At 39.6% G+C, this 20074-nt stretch overlaps 1 protein-coding gene across 15 annotated transcripts in view; it reads left to right on the forward strand.

Moving 5' to 3' along the window:
- Positions 1-20074, forward strand: part of GRIP1 (glutamate receptor interacting protein 1) — a 235284-nt gene that overhangs the window by 57546 nt on the left and 157664 nt on the right. Inside the window, exon 1 of one of the 15 annotated variants that reach the window (XM_026841102.1) lies at positions 9772-10148. The exons of the other annotated variants lie outside the window; for them this stretch is intronic. Coding sequence (XP_026696903.1) covers positions 10094-10148 — 55 coding nt within the window. The 5' untranslated portion in view covers positions 9772-10093. Of the gene's footprint in view, positions 1-9771; positions 10149-20074 lie in introns of those variants that run through there. 15 annotated transcript variants of the gene reach the window in all.

Here is a 20074-nt window from a genome sequence, read left to right on the forward strand (position 1 = left end):
ATTTTATTTGTATAAATCTCACTGTTGTGCAAACCTGATTAGTATTTCAAGGATGAAAATAGCTGGAAGACTCTTCCAGCCCATTTTTAATCGTGTCTATTTCTTTTATTCAAAGCAATAGTTTTAAAGTAGATACAGACAGCAGGAGGCCCTTGCAGTCTCATCTTTTGCTTTGTATACTTTCTAAGTCAAGAAAAGACATCTAAGATGTCTACCCCCCATGTAAGCAGGATACAGCATCCAGCCTGTTACTGTTACAGCAAGTCCAGTAATTGATGTTTTGCAAAAATGCATATTCCAGAAAGGCAGGCAGGCAGGCAGTGGCTCTTCAGGGAACCATTTTTATAAGTTTTATCTGTCAGTAGATCTTCCCATCAGAAGGTGGTGATTAGTTTGAATTTTACTGGCTCTGAGTTCCAATTATTTTTCCTCTGAAGCTTTTCATTGCCTCCCTTGTCCATTAAGTGATGGAGTTCTTGAGCACTCAACACATCCTTCCTATGACAGTTCTTCGGCACTGTGTAATCAGGTCACTGTCCAGACTCCTCGAATACGATACTATGCTTGCTGAGTCTTGCACTGCATGAGGCATTTTTATTGCTCAAATCACTCTTGGCACTCTGCACTGTGTCCAGTTTTTCAACCTTATAAAACCAAACAAATCCAAACCAAGCAAAGCCCACATAGATACTGGAGTTGCATATTGGGTGCTAATATAGGTCTCCCTACACAAGGCAGGTAGCTATCTTTTCGGTACTTGTACTCAGTCTTCCTCCATTTATACAAGAAGTGATTCCATTATGCCTGTCGTCACAGTTGCTGTTGATTTACTTACCTTGAATGATCTGCTCAGCCATTTTTAGAGTCATTGTATTCTGGGATACGCTCCCTGGTATTGCAGGTGTGGTCTGTGTTTCTCGTTGTTGCGTCTTGTATTTGGATGCTTAAATGTGTGTCTTTTCACTAAACCGTGATGATAAAAGTATTTGGTAACACACAGAGGGATTTTTTTTACAGTGTTCAGCACTCGGAGGTACTCAAGCTAGCTCTCATTTAGCTGCCAGACAGAGTCTGGTTGTAGTAACACAGAATTAATTCAGATTAACTCATTTTATTTCCGAGCCTTGAGCTAGGCTAGTATGTTGTGTGGTGCAGCAGTCCCTGGTAGGGTGTAAGTATTTCAGTGGAAGAGCATGTAAGTCTCAACAGGTCTCAGGTCTTATTTTCTATTTGTGATTGTTGCTCCGAGGTTTAAATACCTTTTAAGCAGTTATAGTTGAATTGGTGATTCAAAATGCTTTAATTATTCATTAATTCTATTTCAAAAATCATCACCTAAAAAAGACTTGGGATTTAAAAGCTGTACAGAAGTGTCAGTGATACTGGTCATATGCTGTGTTGCACTGATGTACACAGTATGACATCTTCCTGAGACTAGGAACGCAGATATATTCGCATGGAAATTTAAGGGATGTGCCTTCTCCAATAAGTGCATAGTTTCAGAAGATGCCAGAGAAGACATAGTGTAGATTAGGCTTCAGATTTGAGGCCAGCTAAACCCATATTTTTCTCACAAAGTTTACTTCAGAACACAAAACGAGAAGAAATGACTTGGTCATTGAGTCACAGGTTGCCATGAAATAGAAACTGAGTCCAGGGCAGTCTACAGGGTGTCAACACTGCTGGTCTCAGGAGGTCGCAGAGTACTGGCACCAGCCTTGTAAAACATCAGCCACAGCTGTACCAGTACTGGTGAGGTGTAGTGCTCCCACATGACAGGAGGGGAGCAGAGTGTTCATTCTGCAGAGAGATCCAGGGAAGCATAGAAGGATCTTGTCACTTGATAGGAAGATTTGCTTCCTCACCTCAGCTCTGCAATGTCTTTCCTATTCCCCGTGTGTTAAACGAGACTACAGTAACAGATCATTGTGCTTTTCATTCTTCCTTAAGGGTGGCTAATTGCCAGTCCTTATAAGATGGCAAAATTTCCAAACGAGTCAGATTTTGTATCACAAAATGAAGAACTCCCCGAAGGTACACAGGGCAAGCCTGGGATGCAGTGTGCTCTAGTATGACCCCCAGGGCTTTGCAAGTTCTGCACACACAGACCTAGTGTGCAAGTGTCTTGTAGACAAACAGATCAAAAGTTAGTGATAAATTCTTCTTGCAGAGATCAGCAAAATGTAAACTGCAAGGTTCATACCACAAGCCCACGTTGACACTAGGATCACACCATTCCTGTTAGGGAATTATCAGACTTCATCTAAAGGTTGCTCAGTCCCTACACCTCTGCTTCCAGGGTGGTACTCCCTTGTGTGTCTGGTGTCTCTGTGGAGCATGGTTTGCATAGGGACAGGCCAATGCTGTGCAAGTCTGGGAATTGTAGTAAAATGTGAACCTGCTAGCAAAATAACAGTTACATTAACAGTTCTATCCAGCAAACATGCTGTAATCAGGAGAGTCAGCACCCATTGTTCAAACTGAATTATTTTTGTCTTTTTCCTGTTGGTTGTTTTTCCCTGTTCCTTTATATCTGATCAGTTTTTCTGGATTTTCCATTTATCTTTGGTTTTCAGGCACACCAGTTCTGCTTCTGGGATGAAATAGTCAATGTGGCCTGGGAAGGTTTAGTGATTGGTGCCAGCTGGCTGGCTGTTGCTCATACTGCAGACAAACATCCAGTGTGTGACCTAATTCAGTGTAGAAACCCACTCTGTTTTGGAAAAGCAACTGCTACCGTGTTTTCCTGCAGCTTGCACAGGAAGCACATAGTTAGGAATTCAACTGTATCAGTGAATCAGCGTTTCCCTTCATCTTGCAAAGGCTTGGAGGTATTGCTGGTTGAAACTTTGCTTGTGCCATCCTTTCTTTGTCCTGCATCTCTAGAGCTATAATATTCCATTGCCATCCTTTTTGATGGTATATTGCATATAAAGATTTGCGCATAAAAATTTACTAATTCCTGAAAAAGTCTTGGAGTAGATTAAATGACCTTGCAATATATTCTAGACTCATCCCAAATACACATTTTCTAGTGTGATATTCCAATTTCACGGCTGCTAAATAGGTTGCTAAAAATATGGAAAGAAAGCAGTATAGCTAGAGAGAGGTATAATTATTCCACTTTTGTTCAAGTGGTTTCAGTGGAATCATAATCTTGCTTTGTTTTTAAATGAGAGTAAAAACAGCTGTTTTCTGCTAAGTGTAAGAGATTGTCCCCGCTTCCAGAATGGTAATTTTGAAATGCTTGGATTTGTTTTGTGAAAGACTGATGTAGCACTAGGAAGGTCATAATTTTGACTAATTGAAAAAACCTCTACAAAGTACAAAGCCTTACAGAAATTGTAATTACAGGAGTCTTTAACCATGGAGTGCAGCATGCGGAAGCTACAGAGTCATCCTTTAGTTTTGAGATTACGTTAAATCCCAGAGCCTGTAATTATATGCATGTTGCTGGCAGGAGCCCATGCTGGGCTGATTGTGTTCATTGAACAGGATTGTTATTTGTTTCCCTTCATGAGATCTACAGTCATTCTGGAAGGTGCAGTGCCATTTGTGGTACCTAGTCCTCTCACTGCTGCTTCTGCCGGAAGGGCAGACAGATACCTTGGCTGTGGTTGTGGTTACATTTTGAAAAATTGTAGGTTCTTTACTAACTGCCAGTTCAAAAGATAAAGGACAAATTATTAGTAATGCTCCAGAAGGTAAGCAGTCTCTTCTGTCATTGTAAACCAAACCAAAGAAAGGGTACAGACACATGTACGTGGTGAAAAATGGAGGGATACCTGAAATGGTTCACAAGCTATTGGTTTTGTGAAGAGACTTCTTTCTGAATTAAATCTCAGCTAGTTGCGGCTATGCTTGAAATTGCTTGAAATTACCTTTGAGAGACTGTAACATACTTGTGCTACTAAAAGGTTCTAATTCTTGTGGTACATGCAGCATCTTCATATCTTTGATAATTCTCTTAAGTCCCTAATTATTTTTAAACAAAGATTTGGAGCTAGAAAAGACTGGGGAAAACTGAACAGCCTGTTTTGCCAGCATCCGAAATGAGGTTAGGAATGAAAAACCAGAGTTGTGCTACATCTCAAAGGTGTTGTGAGGACAGATTCTCCAGTAAGAAACATCAACCTTTGTATATCAATGCAGTTTCACTGAAAAGAGCAGTTTTAATTTTTGCCAATAATTGATATGGACTGGTAAGATAAAGCATTTCTGTGAAGCTCTATCATGGGATTGCTGTAAAGGATAATGTAGGGAATGCTGTTCCTTACATTATGCTCGTGAGTAGTGTGTACTGGAGAGTTATTTTCATATAGAAAAGGCGTATGTATTTAGTTTCCTTTAATGCTACATTATAAATTTTATAAAATATATTGTTAAATCAGACTTTTTTTAAAAAAAACAACAACTAAACACAATTTAAATGTGATTCTTTGCTGTATTATAAAAAACTTTCACAAAAAGCCATCTCAGAATGTGGCAATATTGACTGATTTACCACCAGTTGTTTCATGTCTGCCAGTTCAAAAAGGCTAATGTTGCTTGGAGCCAGTAAGTTAGGAATTTTTTTTCTATCCAGAAAGCCCCTGAATTATTTTTTACTAATCTATTCCTAGGCAATGAAGCTACCATATTTGTATGGTGCTACAGCAATGATGTTTTGGCATGAACTCAGATCTTTAACAGATTTATTCTCATCATCTGTTACCTCTTTCAGCACACGCATATCCTTGCTTTCCAACATACTGCACCTTCTACGTGAAATGTTTCCCAGCAATGATCCTCTGAAGCCAGAGCACCTTTTATGACTTTTAATGACCTGTAAAGCCTTCTGCTGCAATGTCGTGTGAAATTGCCAGACAGTTTTGAAAAGGTGGTTAATATAGCTAGAAAATAGCTGCTTTAGTTGATATAATAAAAACATAAATTTAAAAGACCCCTCCAAATTATGCAAAGATGCCAAATTGTCTGTGTTGATAATCCGAGAGCTGGGGAATAACAGGGTGGTTTTATTGCGCTTCCTTTTTTTATTCCCTCTCCGGGTCGTGAAGGGGTATCTTTGTAATAGAGCAGTATCCACTGCAAAATGCTGGATTGATTGAGTGTGCTGCTGCATGGGAATACAGCTCTTCTCTTTGAGATGAAAAATGTTCAAATTTTGTTTTGTTAATATTGAAATTCTTAGTTTTGTTGCAAGTTCTTGATTGATATGAGAATGTATTAAATACAATAGTGGAAATGTTTCAGTTTTCAAAACAGAGGTATCCATACAGTCATTTGTTATTTTCAGAGCTAAATTAATTCTGGTTTTGCTTAAAAATCTGACTTTTTATTTGAATAATGTGGGAGGTGCCAACGGTGTCTTTTAAAATGATGGAACAAAATACTGACTTGTACACAATCTTAATGCATTCAGACTTCATAATATGTCCTTTCAATTTTCTTATGCGGTGGATCCACTAGATATCATTGTGTCTTCCTAACATATGAAATATTTGATATCTGTATGCCTTTCTGGTTGCCTTAACGTTTTACTGAAGCTGTAGTTTGAGTATACCGCTGTCTTCACTGAACCCCATGGGTTGGCTTTCTTTAAAGGTCTAGGTCTTTGGTGTACTTTGCTTTGACCCCTTCAGAGTGGTGACACAGAAACTTAACCTGTAAAGAAAACCAGGACCATGTGACATCCAAAAACTATTATGGCAGCTCATGTGGACAAGTCCCCTGTGAAGTAAAAGACGGGAAAGGGGTGTAACTGTTTTTAAGATGCTGCTCAGTCATATGTGAAAGAAAACATTTGATGCAGTGTGAGTAGAATTTAACCATGAATTATCTTATGTGTGGAGTCATTTCTATGAAATGGAAGGGTGTGAATATTAGAGTTATGTTTTCTGGATTAAAAAAAACGTATTTTTGGCAAACTTAATTGTTTTCCCCAAACACGATTTGATTTTTTGCAGAGTTTGTATTCTTTATTGAATACTGTATTTTCACAGAAATTTCCTGATTGTATCTAAATGTCACACTATATAAAGGTTATAATCTTCATTTTAGAGAAATTTCATTACATTTTTTTTATCCTGCAGAGAAGTATAGTATCTCTTAACTTTTTTTGATTCGTTTTTTTGAGCTAATGTGATCTGAGAAGATTAACCAGAAGATAGTGTTAAATAGGGTACATATATTATACTGCCTGTCTTATCATACAGAAATACAAACTTCTTTCATCTAGTGACCTTCTATTGAGTATTTATGAATACAAACTCGGTTGAAAAAATATGTGTGTTATATATATCCTGGAGTTTATAAATAACTCCTGACAAAAGGAATGAGTGCAGCAATAAAAGTGATAGAAATTCATGCTGCTGTCCAAAAGGATCAAAATGAAAAGAGATTTTTACAGATGTGCCCAGAGAAAATAGTAATAAAAATTGTAGCTCTGTTAATTAATAAGGAAGTAATGTAATTAGTAAAGACTTTAACCTCTGTTATATAGAGTATAAATGTTTTCAGTATGCCTGAAGGGTTTTGATCTCCTAATATTACATTACCTACCATTCCTCCCACCTCCCCTCCCCTTTTTTTTTTAACTCCTGCCCCGTTTTTTCTTTTGAAAAGTTGATCTGTCTGCAGAGTTGAATGACTGACACCTCAGAAAATGATGGCTGACTTTTGGAAAGTTGAGACATTTAATAATCACAAAATTCTTAATTTGGTAAAAAAAAAATATTCTGAACAGTTAAGAAGGTATACTTAAATTCCTTTCCGAGGCAGGACTTTGGGCAAGAACATTTCTGTCAATCCTGGTGATTGCTGTCCTGCAAGAAGGGGGTAAAACCATGAGCATCATGAGTGAGTATTTTAGAAATTGTTCCAGTAACTGGATTGCTTTACTTGAACTACCAAAACCCAGGAAAAAACCTGCAGTGACTATGATATATCATTACATTCAGTTCTGTACTTGAAATACAAAATCTTTGTCTTACAAAGTCTGTTGGAGGAATTCAAATCTGCACGTAACCACCTTTGGCAAGGGCAGAAAAACTGTCCGAAGAAACATATGCAAAAAGTAATCCTATTGACTTGGTTGGAAGTGACTGCTGCTGTGCTTCAGAAGCTATTAGCGCATGTATCAGTAATCTAGAAGTAGTAAACAATACAATGATATTTTTGGATCAAGAACTACACCTTTTGTATGTTAGTAAAGCTTTATCTGACCATGTCTGCAGCTGGTTTTGCATATATATCACAATTTCTGTATCATTAGTACAGTTTTATACATTTTTACATAATCCCATGGGGGTTTAACATGTCTTTACACAAAGGCTTGGTTTTTCTCCCAAAGTTTGTTTTTTTGCAGCCTCCTAGTTCTGTAAGTGCTCTTTGTTGATGCTTCTACCCAGGGGGCTGAAGGAGGTTAAGTTGTAGAGTCAGATCACAAAGGCAAGTAGTAAGCAGTTCTTTCTCATGGTGTAGATACAACCTCTTGCCATTCTCTGCACAGCAGAAGTCCTCAAGGATGTCAAAATTGCACTCTGAAAGAAGGAAGACAAAAGTGGACTCTTGAGTGGAGAGCTGCTCACCAAAAACACCTCTCAGAGGGCAGGAGGAACAGGCTCACCTGGCTCTGATGCTGGCAGGTGATACAGCAAGGTCTGTCTCCAAAGAGGCGCGAGTGGAAACCTGTCTGCCTGATGTAGACAGTGCTTACCCCAAACTCAGTCTTTCTTGTCTGTATTAACTGGAAAGAATCAAAGAACAAATATTAGGGCAGCTAAATGATCGTCTTGCAGTATCTTCTGGTTACCCTTGAGGAAGGGGAGGTGTTTAAATGGGTCTGGGCACAATAAGATTTACAGCATCAAGGACAGGCATCTGGCAGATGAAAAGACGGTAATAAGGATTCTCGATGCAGGTCTGCAGAAACAGAGCATCAAGTTCAGGGCAGTTTCAGTATCTCAGACATGAAAGAGCTTTGAGCAGGGTCTGTGTGCTGGGGCCATAGCCTTGTCATGGTCTCTGGAACAGCTTTTCCAGTAGAACAGGGAGAAAGGAAATCAGATACAGGGTGGTATTGATTGGTATTATTGGTGTGAAGTCCTGTAACCTCATCAGGAGGTAGCAAGAAACACTGGTGGCAAATTTTCTTCTCAGAAAGCTTATTGGCAGTGTTAGCAGGGAGCGAGCCACTTTTCTCTTGGTTTCATCTTTATGAGGGGTTGAGAATCACAACTCCTATCCCCGTTTCCCTCCAGGAGAGTCCCAAGATTTTCCATTTTTCTTCTGGACCGCTGAACTACACTGGCTTAAACCTCCACCTTCTTTCCCTGGTTTCACCCCTCCTTGCACACCCTGTCCATCCCTGGCTGGAGGTCTGCAGTTACAGGGCTGGAGTGATCAGCTCACAGCTTCAGGTGCGTCTGCTTTTCTGCTGTTTGGATTTTACAGCTGTTTGGTACAACAGCCGCTACAAGAAGTGATAACAAGGTTGGCGAGCAGATGACTTGATTACCCCTATCTGGTTTTAATGACAATGAAATAAAATCTATTTTCGCAGGGCTTGTCTGGGCAATTGCAGTTGTGCTGATGGAATGTTTCACCTTGGCCTTGGAAATACTGGTGTTGCTGTACCAATAAAACAAAATTAAGAAAAACAATCACTATAGTAGTGAGTTGGTATACGGGAAACACGGAACTGCTGATGCAGCGCAGAGCAGGCAGGGAGAGAGAAAGAGCTCCAAGTGTGAAAGCTGTCTGTACCTCCTCCCAGCTTTCTGTAGCTGATGGTAGAAGATGTACGCCCTAACGGTAGACCATAACATTAAATATAGTGATGGATAAAAGATGGCAGAAGATAAACTGAGCAATTCTGTAATCAAAGCAAGTGAATGGGACAGAGTATATGAAAACAGTTTTAAATATATCACCTAAGTGAAGCGGAAGTCTTGACAAAGAAATAATTATCTATTGATTTAAAGGAGAGTGTCTGATGCAGTACTTGGGTTTTGTGCATGAATCTGACTTGGCAGACTTTATATGGCTTGTTTTGATTTGATTGGTTGGTTTTCAGAATGGGTGTGGAGTTTTGTCTTTATAATTTTTTGGCTTCATGAAGGTAGGATGGAGCTCTATGCTTAAGTGTGTGCTCCACTTCATCATTTTCTGAATGAATTGTAAAAGCAGGTTAATTTGCTGTCTGAATATCCATAAGAGGACATAAAACTCCTGGTGGGCTGAAGAAATCTTACAAAATCTTACAAATGGTGCGGTGTTTGGTGAAATAAACTCAGGTGCACTAAAAGCTGCTCTCTTCTCTAGGGAGGGGAGAAAACCTGATTCACTGTGTGTTTTCTGTGGAGCATCATTTTATTTATTTTGGTGTGATCAAATGTTTAGCGGTCCTGCCCACACACAATAATCCATCACTTCCCTCTGACTCTCTCCCTCCCCCTGTGGTCTGTGCTTCAACGGCTGTAATACATTTGTCGGCGATTGTCAAAAAGCTTTCCTGGTGATAAAATCGGGCTTTTTCTTTTCTTCTTCCCTACTGATCTGTAAGATTAAATCTTTAATAGGCTTTGATTATAATATTTTCCATTTGAAATAGGCTCCTTCTCTTACAGAAGTAGGATTCCTGTTGGTTTTGTCCTATTTATCACGAGGGAAAGGAAAGATGTGAGGAAAGAGGAGAAAAACTGCCACGTCTGCCGAAGCACAAGGGCCCTTTGCCTGGCACAGCAACCATTAGTCCCTGCACAGTCAGGGAATGCGAGAGACTGGGGAACGGCTCCCTCTAATATCTGCGTCTGTGTGTGCAGTTGGATGCTTTCTAGTTTTTAAAGAAATACTGCTTTTTAAGCCCTTCATCTTCCCATGCAGGTGGCGGTGGTGATAGTAGTGAATGACACAGCTTTGCCGGATGACACGGAGCTGATCTTTGCATCAGCCAAGAGGAATTAAGCTTTGTCACTCCCCACTGGGGCTACCTTTCGCCTGGTATGTGCGGGAGGAGGAATTCACAGGCTTTTGCTGCATTCACCCGAGCAGAGCCCTGAGCGCGCTTTACCAGGGGAGGCAGGCAGCGAGAATGATAGCTGTCTCTTTTAAATGCCGCTGTCAAATCCTGAGGAGACTTGCTAAAGGTAATGTGCTTTCCTTCTTATTCATTCAGGGGCTCAGCTGCAGCCTTCCAGAGACACAGTCTGATGTTTTTACTTTTAAATATGACCGTCCTTCCAATTTACTGTCAGGCAACAAAGAACTCTGAATCCAGAAAGGTGTAGGGGCTCTTTCAGTTAAAATCCTTACGTGTCCCATGCTGTGCTCCAGCTAGGAATATAGGTTCTTGTTTTCTATTTTCCTTTCTTTTTTTTTTTTTTAAATTGCTAAAAGGATCATTTTTCCTGAGCGAAGTGCTAAAGTTATTGTGGGGTATAATTGTTTTGCATTTCTGCTAACCGCTCAGAGGAGTCCCTCCTGGGTCAGTGTGTGCTCTGCCTTACTGAGAACAACTGACAAGGATATTCAGGACTGATATCCAGGATGAGTTTCGTTGTTTAATGTCTTTTGTAAGCTATTTCTGTCTATGCTTTAGATGCCAGAGACTGTTGTATGTGATGAAGTACAAATAGCAGCATGTGTTTTTTCAGGGCTGCACTCACATGTCACACTTGTGAAGTTAATTTGCCTGTTAGAGCAGTGTGCATTTTATGTTACTGTAAATCCTTGTAGTCTTTGGTTTTATTGCTCAGAACTTTAAAACACTACTTGCATCTTACTCAGAGTCCTCTGTGATTATTAAAGCAGCTATGTGAAAACCTATCTAGGGAAGACACTTTCCCTCTTCAGAGATGAACATATCTTAGATTCTAAAAATAACTTAATTTAAAAAAACCTGTTACGTTTGATAATTTTTCTTTGTGTAAAAAGGTTTGATCTGGGATTGTAGCTCAGGTTTTTTTGGTGGAAACTTCCAACATTATCGTAGCATTATATGTGTGCAAATAAGAAGCTTCTGGTTTTTAGCTTGGGTACTGTGTTCACACATTTAATGGCCATTGCTGTGCAGCTGACAACACATGTATGTGAATGAAACTATTTGTACCAGTCTCACTTGAAAAAATCAGAAGTCTTTGATTATTAGTCATTATAGCTCAAAATCAATTAGTATTTTATTTTCCAGAACCATGAAAGATACTAATACAACAAGGTCAGTAGTGGGAAAAGAGAAGAATATTGAAATCAAATTTATATAATGCATTTTTCTGTTCTGTATGGGGCCACATTGTTCAAAACGTATGAATCTCAAATATTTACTAATCATCCCCCCACCCCCACCCTGTAGATTTGCTTCTCATTCAAATCTGTGCTGGGTAATACCTGTTTTTCTCATACGAGTAAAATGTTTCTATTTTGGTAGCTCTATTACGCATTTATCGGGTTGGAAGTCAGTGTTTTCTCTTTTCCTGGTTTGAGCAGAGGAACCTTTTTGACTGCTGATGTCTTTATAAGACACATTTGGGCACTAATTTAGGCTCCCACTGATGAGAGTGGTTGCCTCACTTAAATACAGTTTCTTTGGGAATAATCAATATTCTTATACATCATAGACATCTTAGTTCTTTCACTCTTACATCATTCAACAGAACTCAGGCTAGTGTTTTTTTCTCTTTTGAAATAATCTTAACTTCCTTTGAGATTCCTTGCTCCTCCCACTCCCTTCCAATAGGAACTGGCATGATATTATTGATTTTTTTTGCGTTAAAGAAGTGTACAAAAAAAAAAAAAAAAAAAAAAAAAAAAAAGGCAGTCTAGAGGTACATTCGTGTATTCTCCTGTAAGCCTTATGTGTGCCAGACAGGAGTTGCTATCCTAATTGACAAGCTCCTGAATTTTCACCATTTTGAGTAAAACCTTTTTCTTTTAGTTAACTCTTCTGCATTCTGTGGCCTTGGCATTTCCATCTCAGATGCCAGTTATGGACTGCTCAGCACAGGCTAGCTGAGGACAGGAGTGGACCTTCACATTGCTAGTGTGGGGAGGACTCTTGCCACCAGCTGCCAGTTTCCTGCATCAGCTGGGAGATCCCCATCTCTTCTAGCTTGCTGGTGGTGGGGTTTGTCACTTTCACTGAATTCCTTTGCTCCAAAAGTAGTTTTCCATGGTTTAGTACTTTTCCCCAGCCTATCTCTGCCAGGGTCTTTTTCTTATGTGCTAATTCTGTACCTTTGTGCAGTTCCCCAGAATCATTTCTTTACTATCTTTCAGGCCCTGCCAGTGTGAAAAGAAATAGGTATGCTGCAGACTTGGTTAGCATCTTGTGTTTAATGATACACATGCAGTTAATTATACATCAAAAAAGTGGAAATATCTGCTTTTCTTCATTTGTGTATGTCATTTTTCATGCCTGTCTTGACAAAGTAAGCTTGTAACTTCATTTCTTGTTCTTTCAGATAAGGATGTAAACGGAAATGCCTCATCTGGGCAACTGGAGACTCTCCAAAAGCAATTCTTCCCAACAGGGAGATGTTCAGGCAATATTGTGTTTCACAACAATTACATTCCCTTCTTCTTTTGCTTCCTCTTAACCTTTCAAAGCAAAAAGCAGAGCTTTCTCTCTTTGGATTGCTAGTCTTGCTTAGTTTCTTATTTAAAAACCTCTAGCAGGAGAACCTTCAAGTATTCTGACTGAATTTCAAAGTAAAAATAACATATAGTTGTGGGCACGCTCCTCAGAACTTGATCAGTGACCCACTGCTGCTTTTCCTTCCCATAGCCATGGGTCAGACCCTGCAGCATGATAACCCATAACTCTTGTCCGCTACTCCAGGGTCATCTCCAGATGGGAACATTGCTCTCCTTCTGTGTCCTCTACCGTCAAACTTAACGCCAATCGTAAGACACAGGCACAACTGTAGAATCTCAGAATGGTTTGGGTTGGAAGGGACCTTCAAAGATCATTTATTCCAGCCTTCCTGCCCCCTGGTCCTCCCTCACTGCTGCCCCTGGCCTGTGCACTCCTTCTGTGCTTGTACTGCCTTTCTGGATACAAGAACCACTGCATCTGCTGAGGCTGCTGTACACCAAGTCTTCCTCCGTATTTCCACTGCACCAACTACCCCCCTCTTAGGGCAAAATATGAGGCAAACGAGAAGTGCATGACAATTATTCATGCAGGAAACTTAAAATACTGTGAGATTATTTCTCTTAATTTGTGTTACACTTCAGTTTTGTGAGTCTTTATTTTGGAGGTTAGCACATTTTCAGGAATGAAATTGCACATTACTAAGCTTAGGTGAAGCTCTGTATTTGTGTCCATTAATAGGCAACCATGGAAAAAAAGTATTATTTGATGATGCAATTTGCAAGAAGGATGCTGTGTGAGACTGTTGGTCTCATACATGCTGAGACATGATTTGAATTTAGATCTAGTCTTATCTAGTTAAGAACCAAAAAAATCTGTTTTCTACACCATTGTGTTGCTTCTACACCAATGTGGTGTTTCTATGCTGGTTTTCAGTTACAAATTTTTTTAATAGCAATTAAAATGTTTACAGTGGGTGGGAGTTATGCTGTAGTTACTTGATTCCTTTCATGTATAAATCTTTCATGCTTTTACCTTTGAGGGGAAATATTGCTGCCTCGGTCTCTTTTTAGCTGTGATTATCTATATGTATTTGGAGAAAGAGAGAGATGTGTATGTATATATGTTTTAAGCAGTGTTGAAAGTGGTTAAGCAGTTCTGAAAAGAGAAAAAGTATCTTCTTCACTATATTAGCTACTAAAATTTACACTGAGGAGAGGAGGTTTTAATTTTTATACATTCTTTTAATTTTTAATCTCTTTCCTATCCCAAAAGAGCAAGGTAAGCCAAAAGCTATTTTAAGAAACTGAAGTAGTAGCCATTTTTATCCATCTCCCTGTGAGAACTACTCAGCTTGGAGAGAATGGAAACTTATATTCAGACCAGCGAATATAAGGAAATGCCACATTTGAAGTTGATAGCGCAACCACAAATCTGCTCTTCGTACAGCTGCTGGTATTGTAGAATGGCTTTTTGTGCAGTGGAGATGTACTAGGGGTTTTTTTCCTAAAATTTATTTCTGTAAGACCTTGGGCACTGAGCAGTATGCTGTGCATACCAAAGAGTCTGTGGTAATTACTTACATTGAATATACATGCTAAATCTAAATTGCACAATTTACAATAATTATGTTAAGTGTAACAGTGTAGTACAATAGTGAAAAGTTGCTGAAATGTGTAAGCTGGTCAGGTTTACAGCTAAATTAACCACTTTATAGTTTAAAAATTGCCTTTCAAGCAGTGCATTGCAGAGCCTTGCCTATGGTTAATTTATGTATGGACATGTTCGTTTTTTTCCATTATTAGCCCCAAGAACGGGTCTTTTAGGAAGCTGTGTCTACTTCATGAGGTTGCTTACAGAAATGTGTCTCTCTTAGAGGCAGGAATGCATTTTTTAACATACCCAGATCAGTGGAGTTATTCTGGATATTATTATAATGGAAACAGAATAAGAGCACTCTGATAAAGATGTCAACTTCTGTTACACAGTGTAGGGAGCTGAGTGGTCTGCCTTTCACCCATCAAAGCTTTATAGTGTATCCTCAGGATAATTTATCACCTACTGCGCATACAGATCCTTTCTGCAGACATAGATTTTTATGCTCCCAATATGTTTCCAATACAGGGAGATAAAGCAAGCCTAAAAGGCAAGATGGTGCACTCCAGTTCACAAGATGATCAGTTATCTAAAAATTGGTTAGGGTCCTGACGCATCAAAGGATGAGTTCTGAATGTAGCTGGACGTAGGTTATACTCTGCTTTGTGCACAAGCAACCACAACAGGAACAAACTCAGAATTTTTCTAAAAAGCATGAATTTAAAATGGTGTTAGGGACTTGACGAGGCTTTATAGTATCTCATTACAAACTTTCCAGCGTTCCAGAGAATCAACTCTGGTTGTGACAACACATTACCAGCCTCTACATGATTTTAACAGTAATTCTAACTACATGGTTTCTTTTTATCATTGTTTATAAAAATACAAGTTTACAGTAATAGAACTGAGTCAACAGCTTGCTTGAATGAAGTAAAAATCACAAGTAAAAATATCTCTTAGGACTTTTGAACATCAGTTTGTTCCCTGTCTTTCTAAATTTCATTCTGAATACTCAGAAGACTCTTAAGTGTGCTGACAAGCTCTATAAATAGGCAGTCAGCATGGATTTGCTGGCTTTGTGCATTTGGTTGGAGTTTTGGAAGTACGCTTTGAGGTCTTTTGTACTCAACACGTTTATCCAAGTTGTCCACATCTCAAATTTTTTTCCATTATAATTCTAAAAGCAACTTCCATGTTTCTTCTGACTTAGTAAACAGACTGCAGTTGAAAGAATATAAAGAGTTGAAGCAAAATCTGGAAACCTTCTCGGCTAGCATGTGGAACTTCAGGGCCACCTCCAGCATTACAGCCCTTCAACAACAACAGTCATTAGCATGTACTTCATGAGAAAATAGGAGAGAGTCCACAGGGGAGAGGTGTAGAGAAGTCTGTCAGCAAGGGTAGTTCTGTCATTGCTGTTAGTGTTTGTAGTGAAGTAGATATAATGTTAAAAAAACCCAACCTCCCATTCCTTGGAACTGGAACTTTTTTCTTTCATGGTGTTTTTGGTTGGTTTGTTTGTTTGTTTGTTTGCTTTTTAAGAAAAGCAAAATATTTTATTGAGAGATCGTTTGTCACATAAGAAAACGAAGGCAAAGAGTGGCTGTGACCTGACCTGCCAGCTGGTCCATGGCAGTCTGGGGTACAACCCTGACCTCCTTATGCCTGTTTTTGCATCCCTGGTTAGGAACAGTTACTGAAGTTGGCAAAGACTGAGAGAGCAGAGAAGACTGCATGCCTTTTACCCATCTAGATTTTTCACCTGTCTTGTCTTTTTTATTTGCACTTAAGAGTGCCTTTAGCCAGGATTGGTTTAGGATTACTTTGGAATGGTAAGTGCCTTCAATATGATTGCTGAAGGAGAGGGAGAAAGATGAATTTTTGTTAAGATGTTCCTTATGTAATTGCTCTTTAGGCTTTCCAGTGCTGTGTATGTGTAGAACAAAAGAGGGACATTTATTATATTTAATGAGTATTAGTAGTTCGCAATATTGCCTTTCTGTTCAGAAGAATTCTTTCAATGTATTGTTGTAAGAAGTAATGAAGGGAAAAGATTTTTCTCTTCTGCAGCAAGTTGATCATAGTTCACAAGTTCAAGCAATATTGCCTCACTGTTAATATATTCAAGAACTGGCAAACTCTCTATTAATTATTCAGGATGATCTAAACTATAGCAGCATACTAACCAATCTGTGTGAAACTTTGACAGAAAAGAAAGACACAAAAATACTTCCCAAATCAAGCACATACTACTTAAAGTAGGAGCATAGGTGCAGCCCTCATGGTCGTGAGAATGTGTGTATGGCTGGAGTTCTGCAGCAAAATTCTCTCTGTTTTGGATAATCTGGTACAGTTGCATGCAGGCCCCTGTAAGGTGTGAAGAGGAAGCCACAAAAGGAGATGGTAAGTGGCCTTTAGCTATCAGCTATCTATCTGATATTAGTAGCTGATACCCGATATGGCTGCTCTGATATCTGTTGCACATGTAATATGTAGAGAGTATTTTTCCCAGCACGTTTGGATTTGCAGGAGGTGGGTAGGTTATAGAAAAGAACTTCTATAACCTGCCCAGATAGTTCCTGATGAGCTTCTTGCACAGGAGTTCAGCAAGTGTCTTGGACTTTATGCCTTGTCTCTAGCTGCGTAATGGGGATAGAAGTACTTCTCTCAAAAGTATTCTGAGGAAAATGAAAAAAAATATTATTATGTGGCAGTTTCTAGGCTCTCTAAATATTAAAGATGAATAGTTGTTATTAAAAAAATAATTTATTGATAAGTGGTATCAGTTTTAATATGAATGCAGCAAGATATTTGATCTGTGTATAATCAAACCCCAGGCTGGTTCATGGATGGAGTGTTGCACAAACACCTTTCCAAGTATAAGCATTGCTACAGGATAGAAGTGTGTTGTAAACGGGTCATGAGTTTATCTTCAGTGTCATTGCGTTTTCAAATAGTTCTAGTAGACATCAGAGGGCAGAGACTCAAAAACACTTCAGCATCTCATTTCTGTCAGGATCCCAATCTGGGTGAGCTTCTCAGAGTGGTACATAAAGTGTGAGGCAGGGTGGAGCAGAGCACTGGGTGGGAACATGTATTAGGTACAGTGGGATAGACACTGCAAATTTTGCCAGTGAGCTAAAATATACACCCATCCCTGCATTCTGATGAGAGCACTGGATGTTTCTTTGCAACCAAAATAGCTCTCTGCTTGTGCTTATCTGGTGCCCACGGGAGTTTTTATTACTTTGAATGAAGTATCTGATTTCCACAGAATTATGTGAATGCAGGTGAAGCCTGAGGAAACATGGAGAGGAGAAGAGTGGCAGGGATAGGAGAAGAGAGATCGTATGCCTTTGCTTTGCAGTCTGCTGGTGCCCCAAGTGCTCGGGGGGGGCTGTGGGTGATCCAGCGGGAAGCGAAGGAGAAGCAGGAGTGCGAGATACGGTGCTGCCAGCACCTCTGCTGAGCAAACAGGAAAGAGGACAATGAGGAAAAGAAGAGAAATGAGGGGGATGTGAGAGGTGAAGGTGGAGTTGAAGCAGATGCGACTTATGCTGAGGGCACAACTTCTGCTGCTGGAAAGGCACATATGTGTGGAGAAACAGGGGCCCGAGCTGCCTAGGTTGAAACAGTTAAGGTTAAAAACTGATCATTTTATGAAAACATTATATCCCATATAAAGTTAAAGTCTACCTAGACATTTTAGGACTGTAAGGTGAGACTTCAGGTGTAAATGGGCTCTGGTTCCTTGTGTGCCCAGGTGCAATAGGGAAGGATGGACTCACTTTCTCATGGGCTTTATAAATACTTATTTTGGGGATCTGCTAAATTTGAGATACTCTGTGCAATAGGGATAAGAGCATACCTGCATTTTTAGGCAGATTTCTGCATTTTTGCAGCTTAATCTGTCTTCCAGCATGACTCCCAGGAGTAGTGCCCTGCCTGAATTTCATTTTCTGCCACTGTGGCAGTGCTGACATGTTTCTGCTGCTGGAAAGTCCCACTGTGGGCACAGCCCCTCAGTGGGTGAGTCTCTCTGCCAGCATGGATTGCAGCACCTCTCCAAACAGCTGGAAGTAAATTGACCTCTACAGCTCCCTGAAAGGAGGTTGCAGAGAGCTGGGGATGAGCCTCTTCAAGTAACAAGCGACAGGACAAGAGGGAATGGCCTCAAGTTGTGCCAGGGAAGGTTTAGACTGGATATTAGGAAGCATTTCTTTCCAGAAGGGGTTGTTGGGCGTTGGAATGGGCTGCCCAGGGTAGTGGTGGAGTCCCCATCCCTGGAGGTGTTTAAGAGTAGAGTCGACATAGTGCTGAGGGATATGGTGTAGTTGGGAACTGTCAGTGATAGGTCAATGGTTGGACTAGATGATCTTCAAGGTCTTTCCCAAGCTAGATGATTTTGTGATTCTGTGACAAAAGGTAACCTCATTTCTGCTGCCCTACCTGCATTCCCCACAGGAGTTTTGCTGGCCTGGGGAGAGGGCTGCTCAGGGGCCACACAGGGAGGACTACCCTGGGTGAAGACTATTCTGAAGGGCTGAATTCATGCAAGTTACGAGCAAAAAGAAAAATTTTCATAATATTTTTTGTTTTTTCCTCAAAACAAAATCTGATTGCTAATTTTGGAAATAATTAAAAGTTTTGTATTAAAATCTTCTAAATTTATTAGGAATATAAATGAATGGGACTTTCTGCATCATCAAATTGAGTTACTATAGCGTTACCACAGGAACTATGTTATTTCCTCACTCGTGACTGTATGAAGTTTTAAAGATGCTTGTCCTTTTTGTCTGTAGTCTTCTTTTGGGTGTTTGCTTTTAGAGTATCACTCCTCTAATATTTAGGAACTTTTTAAGACTGCATCTTCAGCCCTGGGGCAGGATAAAAGAAAGCTTCAGCCCAGAAAGTTGTTCTTACAGAGAAAGGGGAAGTATTATGTAAGTTTCCGCTACAACCTCTGTATCTTACCCTTGAACCACTCATCTGCAGTTTGTATTAATGCTGTTGGGAATTAGGTTTTTAGTAGAAAAGGAGGCTTCCTTGTAAGTGTATTGGGGCAGAAAAATTACTCCAGATTGGACTGATTATGAAGAGGCAAACTCTAGGTGTAATTCTGTGGGGGAAAAAAAGTGTTACTGGAAATAACGTCTCATCTAATACAGTTACTGTGCCTTAGCTTCTCAGTGGCGAATAGAGAAAGATGTTCAGCAAAGAAATACCAGCTATTCAAGCAATTGAATTACTATAGTGCATTGGTAAATGTCACCAATAAAATACAGTTTAAATCCACAGTACTCTCAAGGAAACATTTATGCTCTTAATGAACTAGAGTTTGACAGCCCTGTCTGGCAGAAGAAATTGTTTCTAGCATTTAGATTTCTTTTTTTGGGCATCCGGCATGTGTTGTGACCTGTAAGAGACCAGTGCAGGTTTGCAAAGATACTGTGGGCATGTTGTTCTCAGCTATATCACAAGCAAGTCATGAATAACAAAAGATGAAATTTCCTACCATGTTATGAGTCATAAGTTGATATATCATTGCCTTTTCCCCAGCAGTCAAAAAGAGGGCACCTTTTGAGTATTTTCAGTTTTCCAGTGACAGGGTGAATGGTTTTTTCCTTTAGTGACATGCTTATAAATTTCTGTAGACCTAAGATATTTTAATATTGTTGTAGCACCTGTGGGTCAGAACTCTGTTTTGCTGAACCTAAGCATAAATTATCACAGTTCTTGTTCCATTGAGCTAAAAGCAGTTAGTAATTGAGAGAAGGCATGACAACCTGAGCACACATGTAGTATGAGCAGGGTTTTTTTTACCAAAAAAAAAAAATAATCCTTGAAAGTAAAAAGAAATTGAATGCTTCAAAAAGAAACAAACATGAA

This window comes from Athene cunicularia (assembly GCF_003259725.1).
Source record: "Athene cunicularia isolate RWA chromosome 1 unlocalized genomic scaffold, athCun1 chr1_part2, whole genome shotgun sequence".
NCBI classification, from domain to species: Eukaryota; Metazoa; Chordata; class Aves; order Strigiformes; family Strigidae; genus Athene; species Athene cunicularia.